At 54.5% G+C, this 10580-nt stretch overlaps 1 protein-coding gene across 4 annotated transcripts in view; it reads left to right on the forward strand.

The window, feature by feature from the left end:
• Positions 1 to 7191, forward strand: part of Fbln2 (fibulin 2) — a 57000-nt gene extending 49809 nt beyond the window's left edge. For all 4 annotated transcript variants that reach the window (XM_040737729.1, XM_040737728.1, XM_040737731.1 and 1 more), the window contains 8 exons: positions 772 to 909; positions 2122 to 2265; positions 2379 to 2507; positions 2739 to 2864; positions 3300 to 3416; positions 3829 to 3957; positions 4990 to 5113; positions 6271 to 7191. In XM_040737729.1, coding sequence (XP_040593663.1) covers positions 772 to 909; positions 2122 to 2265; positions 2379 to 2507; positions 2739 to 2864; positions 3300 to 3416; positions 3829 to 3957; positions 4990 to 5113; positions 6271 to 6628 — 1265 coding nt within the window. In that variant the 3' untranslated portion in view covers positions 6629 to 7191. The remainder of the gene's footprint in view (positions 1 to 771; positions 910 to 2121; positions 2266 to 2378; positions 2508 to 2738; positions 2865 to 3299; positions 3417 to 3828; positions 3958 to 4989; positions 5114 to 6270) is intronic.
• The last annotated feature ends 3389 nt before the right edge of the window (positions 7192 to 10580 follow it).

Here is a 10580-nt window from a genome sequence, read left to right on the forward strand (position 1 = left end):
TGGGTACCAGCAGCTCTGGTGTGAAGTGACCTTTCTGTGACCTTGTGGTAGGGGAAGTGGGGAGTATAGAGAAGGCAGAGTGACCATGGGAGGCGGAAGGGTGTGTCTCTCCAGCGTGGGTCTATAAAGTGACTGTGTTGAGACCCCGGGGGACGGGCGCCTACCTCGAAGGGTGTTTTGGACATAGGGAGCAGCAAGCACAGGGGCCTCTGACATATGAGGGAAGGGACATATCAAGGGCCCCAGGTGTGAGCCCTGTGCTCCTGCTCCGTGTTTCTGTCTGCCCCTCACAAGTGTGGGGTGATGAGTGGCAGGGAGCCAGACGGCCCCGCATTCTGGGGCAGTGGAAGCTTGCCTTGCCTCGGTGTCCCCCTCAGGAAGATGGGCTCGTCGCAGGACTACTTCTTGTGGTGCTGTGAGGATGATATAAATCAAATCCCCTCACGTGCTTTGAATAGTGGAGGGGCATGGAGGGGCTCAGGCATGGAGCGGCTGGGGTGTTAAACAGCGTCAGGGACCACAGAGGAGCTTGGGGAATGAGGTTATGTCATTTTAACTCCTGGTGTGGGCCTCCCCAGTGACTCAGCTCTGCTACCTTTCCGGGGTGGAGACTTTTGTGACTGCTGAGGTTACAGTGAAGATGGCGTGGTGGGGCCCGCAGGGTTGCTGGATGTGAGGGTGGGTGGGGCCCGCCCGCCTCCCGCCTCCCGCCCGCCTCCCGCCCCCCCGCCCCTGATGCCCAGCCTCTGATGCCCAGCCTCTGTGTGGCAGATGTGGATGAGTGTGTGACAGGCACACACAACTGCCAGGCAGGCTTCTCATGCCAGAACACCAAAGGCTCCTTCTACTGCCAGGCCCGGCAGCGCTGCATGGACGGCTTCTTGCAGGACCCTGAGGGCAACTGTGTGGGTAAGCGGGCTGTGGGCCATGGTTCCCGGGATGCTGAGGGCCGTAAAGGCCAGGTGGATCCTACTGGCTGCTTCCTCCTCCCAGTCTCAATGTCTTCATCCACTGAGTGGGTGGGCGGGGCATTGCAAAATGGTAGCTGCCCTGCTTGCCTTGGAGCTGTTTCTCTCAAGGCCTCAGTGGGACCACACTGAGAGAATGCAGACCATGTGTTTTCGAACCCGCTGACAGGAAGAACTGCCTATAATGCAATGTCGCAGGGTTCCTGACTGAAATGGACCCGACAGGTACCTTCACTGTCAAAGACCACTGCTGAGATCTAGATCTGCTCTACACTGTGCTTAGGGTAGGGACATCCAGTGTGCCAGATCCTTGTCCTGAGGGCTGAGATCAGTCACCCCTTCCAAACAGCCCGGACAGGCCATGTCCCCAGAGCGGCTGACTTGGCTCCTGACAGAACACAGCTGGCAGAATGGACAATGGCACAGAGAGGCAAAGTGCAGAAGGAAAGACTGGTCAGGCGACAGGCAGTCCGTGTGACAACAGCTTTTCACAAGGACAAATGGCAGAAGGGGGTCTGCCTGTCTGAAGCTTCACCAAGATTCTGGGGGTTCCTCCAGCCTGTCTGACTGCTGGAGACCTCGTCTTTCCTGTCTCCCACTACCATGCCCCAGGGCACATGGGATCCTTGGGACCCCGAGGAGCCTGGGGCCACCCCTCCAGGCCAGAGTTGGCAAGGAGGAGAGGATCTTGCATATCCACACAGCTTCTCAGTGGTTCATCGTAGGCAACTTTAGGGACAGTGTATGGCAGTTAGTGGGACTCTGTCTGTGTGTGTGTGTGTGTGTGTGTGTGTGTGTGTGTGTGTGTGTGTGTGACAGAGAGAGACATAGACAAAGAGACAGAGAGAGGTTTGCAGAGTTGGGGAGCAGCTGGCAGGCCCTGTATTCTTGGTGCTGTAGGCACTGTTGGAAAATCAAGAACAGGGGCCTGCCCTTCTAGTTACCCCTGAGCAGCCTTGCCTTCCCCTTGATTTAGCTGTTCCTCTGGGCAGGTGTGTACAGATTGTAGTGAGCCCAGTGGTTGTAGCTTCCAGAGGTGGGACTGTCAGGTACCAGGGTCCAGGGGTGGGATGGTCTAGGCCTAAAGCCCAGAGCTGGCCAGATGCGCATAGGAGGGGTGAGAAGGCTTTCCATCAGTCCGTCCCTTCTGCAGACATCAATGAATGCACATCACTACTGGAGCCCTGCCGCTCGGGATTCAGCTGCATCAACACAGTGGGCTCCTACACCTGCCAGAGGAACCCACTGGTCTGCAGGCGTGGTTACCATGCCAACGAAGATGGCTCTGAATGTGTGGGTAAGGTTGGAGCCTCCCTGAGCCCACACAGCCTCCCCATCTAGCTCTCTGCCAAAGAAGCCCTGTAGAGGGGTCATCCAGACCTCAGGGTGTCCTGCTTGCCTGCCCCACAGATGTGAATGAGTGTGAAACAGGTGTGCACCGCTGTGGTGAGGGCCAACTGTGCCACAACCTCCCTGGATCCTACCGCTGTGACTGCAAGCCTGGCTTCCAGAGGGATGCATTTGGCAGGACCTGCATCGGTAAGGGATGCTGGGGTCTGGGATCCCTGGGAACAAAGAGCTCCTGGCCTGGACCTTCCTGGATGTCAGCCTTCAAGCTGCCCACCTCCTCTTGACTGGGATGCCATTCTCTGGCCATCTTCTATCTTGTCCTCCTTGTCTCTGCACCCTTTACTCTGGGTGACTGTGCTCCTGGACCGCTTTCCTGCTGACTGTCCACCCTATGCCTGCTGCTCACTGTCTCCCCTGCAGATGTGAATGAATGCTGGGTCTCGCCAGGCCGCCTGTGCCAGCACACGTGTGAGAACACACCCGGCTCCTACCGCTGCTCCTGTGCCGCTGGCTTCACTTTGGCAGCAGACGGCAAGCATTGTGAAGGTACTGCCCACCCTGACTTCTGACCCCTGGCCTCTGACCCCATGCACCTGGCCCCCACTTGGACAGACAGGCTCTGTTCCTGCCATGATCACAAGGTGTTGCTGCCAAGAGGGCACAAGGCAACCATGAATGCTCGGGAGCTGGGTCACGCAGCGTCAGCTCTTTGTGGCCTGTGTTGCACCTAGGTGACTCCAGAGCCATCTGTTCCAGCAGTTGTGTGTCCCCAGCAGGCTAGCACAAGGCTCTGCCTGGGTTTTGTCCTGGGGCCAGAGGACCTGCCCTTGCTGAGTGCCTTGCCTGGTTCACCACCACCTCCACCCCCTCCCCGCCTTCTCAAAGGGTGGTGAAAGGGAAGTCTGTCCAAACAAGAATACCGGTGAGCCAGCGCAGCCCACCATGTGAGGACCCACCATGATAGAGACTGTGTCCCTACAGATGTGAACGAGTGTGAGGCCTGGCGTTGCAGCCAGGAGTGCGCCAACATCTATGGCTCCTATCAGTGCTACTGCCGCCAGGGCTACCAGCTGGCAGAGGACGGGCATAGCTGCACAGGTAACACCTGGCCTCTCCAAGGACTCTCATGGAGAAGGGGGACCCCCTCCCATGTGTTGGGGAGGATTTAGTGTTGGGTCTGAGTTCACATCCCAGCCTACAGTTTGCCTGCTGTGGGACCTTGGGTCTCTCCACTCTGACCTAAGGTTCCTCTTTTGTAAAGTGAGATGATCTCAATGGGAGTTTGTCATCCACGTCAAGTTGGCACCTGTACAGGCCTTGGCAGGTACCGTCAATCAGTAGTGCACATTGTTCCGTGAGGCGCACTCCAGCTCTAGACCCCAGCTTCTGCGTGACTTTGAGCAGTTCACACCCACCGTTAGAGCCTTCTTGTCTTCCCTTGTAAATGGGCCCCTGGGGTTCCCAGCTGTGTCTGGATGGCTGGGACTCACCAGCTGACCCTTTCTGACAGACATCGATGAGTGTGCACAGGGCGCTGGCATTCTCTGCACCTTCCGCTGTGTCAACGTGCCCGGGAGCTACCAGTGTGCGTGCCCAGAGCAGGGCTACACTATGATGGCCAATGGGAGGTCCTGCAAGGGTGAGTAGTGACAGCTTCCACTCCACCAGCCCCCGGGCAGCTCTGCATGCATCAGGCACTGCCAACTGCCTGGCGCTTGGAGAGCAGCACTAAGCCCATGTGCTCAGAGCAGCTGTGCTCGGGACAATGGTTCCTTTGTCCAGACCTGGGATGAGGAAGGTGTTGCACTTCCCGTCACTCATGCCAGCATAGAATCTCCCGGGCTTCGCTTTGGATCTGTGCCTTGCCCTGGTGTGAGGAGGCAGGGGACTGACTGTCTGTGAACACACTGGAAGCAGAGCTCCAAAGACCCGAATTGCTGTCCTCAAATTTCTACCACACTGTCCAGGTGCAGGTTGGGACAGGAAAGTGTGTAGTCCACAGGCCAGGGTGTAGGGAAGGAGTCCCAAGGAGCTCAACACTAGTCTAGTGCAGGTTGATATATCCCCCAATCACAGAGGCGCAAGCCAGGAAATAGGGGAGGTGGCTCTTCTCACTGGGACACAGCAAGCCCCAGCTTAGTTTGTCAGATGTGATGGACCAGCCCTGTGACTCTGACTCACCCTCTGAGATGGATTCTAAGTTATGATTCTAAGGTCAGTGGCACTGATCACAAAATTCTGGGCCTGCCAAGCCAGAAAGGCAAGGTGGCCGTGTGAGGTCCCGTGACCCCGCTCAGGAGAGACTTGGGACTTGGAGCCTAGGTGACCCTGTTGTGCAGGGAGCAGATCTGTGGGTCTCGATGGGTAGCTCTCCCTGCCCCTGTGTGTCTTGAGGGAAGAGTCCTTGGGCACAGGAAGGGCAGGTGGGCAACTCTGCATTCAGGTTGCATCCCAGTTTGTGGTGGGGCACCCTGGACTTTACTCTGAGAACCTGAGAAGTAGGGTCAGGACCTCATGCTGCTGTGTGGGGTGAGTGAGATGGGCTGTACGGTGAGCCAAGCTCTTGGGCCACATGGCTGTCTGGGACTCAGGCCTCCGGTGGGGTGGGAGTGGATCAGCCTCGGTTCCTACGTCACGAGGACTCTCTAACAGCCCTGCTCTCCCCTCCCAGACCTGGATGAGTGTGCACTGGGCACCCACAACTGCTCTGAGGCTGAGACCTGCCACAACATCCAGGGCAGCTTCCGCTGCCTGCGCTTCGAGTGTCCGCCAAACTACGTCCGTGTCTCAGAAACGTGAGTGTCTTCAGCTCTGCTGTGGTCCAGCGCCCTCGCTGCCGCAGTGCCACAGACCAAGTGGCAAGTGGCCCCTGCCTTGGCCACCTCCCGCCCTTCCCTATAAAGCTCTAGAAGAGATACAGAGAACTGTCCGTGTAACAAGAGGGCTGTCACCCCAAAGGGAGATGTTTGATCTGGAGCCAGATGTGAATGACCATGGCCCAAGAACATGAACTAAGGTTGCTGCAAATAGCACGTTCATGGAAACAGTTTATGAAGTCAATAAGTTGATCAGCCTTGTAGAATCTTTAACAGAGATATAGTATTTGCTGGGAATTTCAGTTCACAGACACACACACACCTCATGCATTACCTACTGTGTAACAACCCCTCAGCATTTGACCCCTTGCTACAGATCTACTCATTACATCCTGGGAGGATCTGGGGATCAGCAGCCAGTGCAACCCCACGGTGCAGCTTCATGGGACAGCCTCAGTCGGGGCCTCCTGAGCACACCATCGAGTTGTTCCCATCCCTGCCTGTCACCTGGCAGCTGGCCTGCATTTACAGGATCCCACTAGGCACTCACCAGGTTGTGGAATGAGGCCTCAGTGCCTCACCCCTCAGCCTCTCCAAGGGCTGCCTGGATGGGCCTCCTTAGTGCAGGCCACCAGGTCAGGGAGCTGCAGAACTTAAACTGACTTTAACTTGGAAGTGACAATGCCCATCACTGCAAGAGGAGACAGGTGGAGTGTGGCTGCCAGCAGGTAGCACTCAGGTTGTATTGGGAAGTGGGGTGTCATGGGAAGGGAAGGGACGAAAGGAAGGAACAAACATGGATGAGAAAGAGCTGCTGACGGGGCCGCTGGGACCCTGTGCTGGGCAGAGCTGCTGACGGGGGCCCCTGGGACCCTGTGCTGGGCAGAGCTGCTGACGGGGCGCTGGGACCCTGTGCTGGGCACTGTAAATCACACGCCCCTGAGACACCATCTCACAGCTCTGGGAACTGAGGCCCAGAGGCGTAAATGACTTACTTGAGGCAGCTGGATTCCTATGGGCAGAGCTCACACTTGACCTCTCGTCCACTGGTTCCTGAACCAACTGCTGGGGTGTGTCCCACCTCTGGGATGGGAGTGAGGGTCCCCAGCCACTGACGGAGCATCCTTCCCTCACAGGAAGTGTGAGCGCACCACATGCCATGATATCACGGAGTGCCAGACCTCGCCGGCTCGCATCACACATTACCAGCTCAATTTCCAGACTGGCCTACTGGTACCTGCTCACATCTTCCGCATTGGCCCTGCCCCCGCCTTTGCTGGGGACACCATCTCCCTGACCATCATCAAGGGTAATGAGGAGGGCTACTTCGTCACAAGCAGACTCAACGCCTACACTGGCGTGGTATCCCTGCAGAGGTCCGTTCTGGAGCCTCGGGACTTTGCCCTGGATGTGGAGATGAAGCTGTGGCGTCAGGGCTCCGTCACTACCTTCCTGGTCAAGATGTACGTCTTCTTCACCGCCTTTGCCCCATGAGGTGCCGCGCAAGGCCATCCCTCCCGGCGGCGTCTGGCAGCTGTGCCACCCCTGTGCTGTGACTCTGTAACTTACCGTAATCGTGCTGACGTGGTTGGCCTTGCGCCTTTGCCCTGGAAGGAGGGAGATGTACCCCAACAGGCAATGGGTACAGGGTGAGGTCACCCATGGCTGGGTGACGGCCTGCAGACTGGAAACAGCCACAGGGGCTTCAGAACTCCACTCCGTGACTATGACTAAAGCTGACATTCCATTCCTGGTTCTACTATGTTCTTCAACTAAAAAACAAAAACAACAAACAAACAAACAAACCCCAGCTGTGCCTGGTGGCACAGGCCTTTAATCCCAGCAGTGGGGAGGCAGAGGCAGACAGATCTCTGTGAGTTCCAGGCCAGCGTGGTCTACATTGGGAGTTCCACCAGCCGGGGCTGCATAGAGAAACCCTGTCTCAAAAAAAAAAAAAAAAGGGAAAAAATCAGTTAAAATGGTTTTTGTTGTTGTTGCTTAATTATAAGGATAGTACATACACATTATTAAAAATGATCAACTAGCACCAAAGGTTATTCAGTCTCTTTGTCTCATTTCTTTTGTAAAACGTTGAAATTTGACGTTGGTACCAGAATGTCACAGGCTCCCCAATTTAACAAACTTGGAGTGAGACCCACAGGTCAGCTAGCTGGCCTTTTCTATTCCAGCTCCCACCTCTCCTGCCCACGCTGGCTCCTTCCTGCTGTCTCCTCCCCTAGATGTGAACCCTAGATGCCTGTCAGACACCTTGGGTGTGATGGCAGCAGGTCTGCAGTGGACTTGGGTAGAGCTAAAAGGGACACATTTTTCTTGGAGCCCATGTGAATTTCAGCTCTGTTAGACTTAGCCAAGGAGGCAACTATGAAAATGTGGGAAACTGAGGCCCTGTGAGCAGAGGGGGATGTGCCTAAGGTCTACAGGGAGGGTCAGAGTGGGCATGCCAACATGACTGTGTCCCCCAAGATGGGATTTCTTTCTCTGAACAGTCTGGAACAGTTACATGTGAGTGGCAGCCAGTATACTATGGTATGGAAAGTGGGCTGGGTCAAGCAGGCCTGCGATCCCAACTACTTGGGACACTGAGGTAGGATGATTGAGAGTTAGTGGTACCCTGTCCTAAAGAGTTAAAGATGAAGTGGAGGACTGCATATATAATTTGGTGGGAGAGCATTTGGTTGGTATGTGTGAGGGTTGGGGTTCAGTCCCCAACAGCACACAGGAAAACCAAATGATGGGGATAGCATAGACACAGCTGAGCGCTTCACACTTAGTGGTGGCAGCATTGTGGGTGTCTGCACACGTGTGCTTGGGCCACCAGCTCTGGCTGGGCATAGAAAATACTTTCTTACTGGAGTGGTGGGCAGAACCTGGAGAGGTAGCCTGCTAGGACGGTGGCACACAGCCTCCAGTGGCTGGGCATTCTTTAAGACATTGATGTAAATTCTCCTGTTTTTCGCGACAAGGTTTCTCTGTATTGTTTCCCAGAACTCGCTGTGTAGACCAGGCTGGTCTCTAACTCACAGAGATCCACCTGCCTCTGCCTCCCGAGTGCTGGGATTAAAGGTGTGTGCCACCAATGGCTGGCTAATTCTCCTGTTTTTAATCTGTGATTGAAACTTTAAAACCAAACAAAAACAAGATTCAGGCATGAGTGCCAACAAGCTAGCTCAGTGGGTAAAGGAACCTGCTACTAAGCCCGAGGACCTGAGTTAGATTCCCAGGGTTCACATGGTGGAAGGAGAGAACTGAGTCCCACACAAGCTGTCCTCTGACCTCCTCTGTACCACGTGGGCTCTCTCTCATTCTCTCTCTCATCTCTCTCTCTCTCTCTCTCTCTCTCTCTCTCTCACACACACACACACACACACAGTGCACATGCACACAAGCTTGCACACATCCATGAGCACACACACATACTTTCCAAATATTTTTAAAGGAATGCAATAAGCAAGGGAGCTGGAGGGACTTAGCGGTTAAGGGACCCACGTGGCAGCTCACAGTAGCTCCAGTTCCACAGGATCTGATGCCCTCTTGTGGTCCCTGTGGGCACCAGACAATAAAGTTTAAATCTTTTATTTAGACCAAAAGGGGAATTGTAGGGGTGAGCCCACAATACTGCCCACACCCCCTTTTGGGCTCAGTATTGTGGGCTCACCCCGGCAACTGGGAGTGACAGTCTTAGATGTTCATTGTTCTTCCCAGAGGACTACATTCTAATTCTTCTGGCTTCTTTGAGACATGCAATGCATCATATTAGTTACCCTGACCCCTGACCCACTGTGTGCTATGCCATGACTCACCAAAACATCTCCGCCCTTCACTGACTGTTCTCTGCCCTCCCTGGATCTTGCCCTCAGCTTCTCTGTGAGGTCACCTTTCAAGGATCCGCTTATGAGTGTGATCTCATGTTGCTTGTCTCCCCATCTCTAACTTGATTACCCTCTATACTGGCAGCAACGCAGAGCTGTCCCGGGCCGTCGGTGCTGGAGAGCAGCTAGAGCTCCAATGGTTCACCCACTTCAGAGAATTCAGCACCGTGCTGCCCAGTTCGTCCCCTGGGCACAGATTTAGGAATGTCCCCCATTGGATGGGGACCCCTTGCCTTTCTCCACCCCACCTGCGGGTTTGTCCACTCTGATGGTGACCTTCACTGTTCTCGTGGCAACAGGCACTTTTTTCTTGGGAGGTGCTCCAAGGGCAGGAGCTGTTCTCCCTCTGTGGAAGCAGTCTGAGGCTGGGGATCAGTCCACACTGGCTCAACTCCTGTCAGAGGATTTTGAGTTTCATTTTCACTACTTCCTGTTTCCTTCTACTCCATGAATCCAACTCCTTGAGAGTTGGATTGGTCCCTGGCTCCTTTGGGAATGGTGATCAGGTGTTATGCACAATAATCTCAGTACTTGGGAGACGAAGGCAGAAGGACCAGGATCAAAGTCATCTTCAACTAGAGTGAGTTCAAGGCTAGCTTGGCTCTTATGCTAGGGAACCTTGATGAACATCACGTGCCTGTTTCAGAACGTCACAGATCCCTCCCAGGGTACCACAGCTGGTCCTTTGTGATCTTGGTTGGATCTCAGTAGCTTTGAGGACTGGGAATGAATCACACGATGTTTCCTGCTGGGGTTTGTCAGGGGTCATTCTCATAACTGAACTGGAACCGTGGGGTCCTGGGCAAGAGGACCATGGGCACAGGCTGTCACAGGGCTGCTGATCTTGGCCTCATGGCTGAAGTCTGCCAGCCAAGTTCCTCCCTGTCAAGTTCTTTCTCTTTCTCTCCACTGTATTAGTTACTTTTCTGTTGCTGTGATAAAATGCCGAGACCAAACACAGCTTCGAGGAGGCAAAGGGTTATTTTGGCTTACAGTTCCAAAGGAGGTCATTTGTCATTGCGGGGAAGGTGTGGCACCAGGAGTGTGGACAGCCTGGTAATCAGGAGGTAGAGGGGGAGAGCCGGAAGCAGGACCAGACTATAAAACCTCAAAGCCCCGCCCCCAGTGGTGCACTAGTGATGTACTTCCCCCAGCCAAGCTTCCACCTCCTAAAGGTTCCATAACCTCCCCAAACAGTGCCACCAAGCAGAATCAAACTTTTAAGTACAAGAGCCTTTGGGGACATTTCTAATTTAAATCAGGATCCCCATCATCCTCTGTTGTCACAAATTTATAGTTGAGTAACAGCCGTTTGGTCAGTAGCTCAATTAAAGCAACTAGAGGCTTGTAAGTGGCCTCCATGGTAGGGTCACTTGGGGGCCTGGGACCTTAAGCTGTGGGGCCTTGATCTGAGAGTAGACAGGAGAAAGGCTGAAAGTGCAGTCAGCAGTTTTTCAGTTAATTAAATTTTCAATTTTATGTGCATGGGTGTTTGTCTGCTTGTATATCTGTGCATTGTGGCCATTCCTTGTGTCTAGAGAGGTCAGAGAGGGTGT

This window comes from Mesocricetus auratus, unplaced genomic scaffold (assembly GCF_017639785.1).
Source record: "Mesocricetus auratus isolate SY011 unplaced genomic scaffold, BCM_Maur_2.0 Super-Scaffold_100676, whole genome shotgun sequence".
NCBI lineage: Eukaryota > Metazoa > Chordata > Mammalia > Rodentia > Cricetidae > Mesocricetus > Mesocricetus auratus.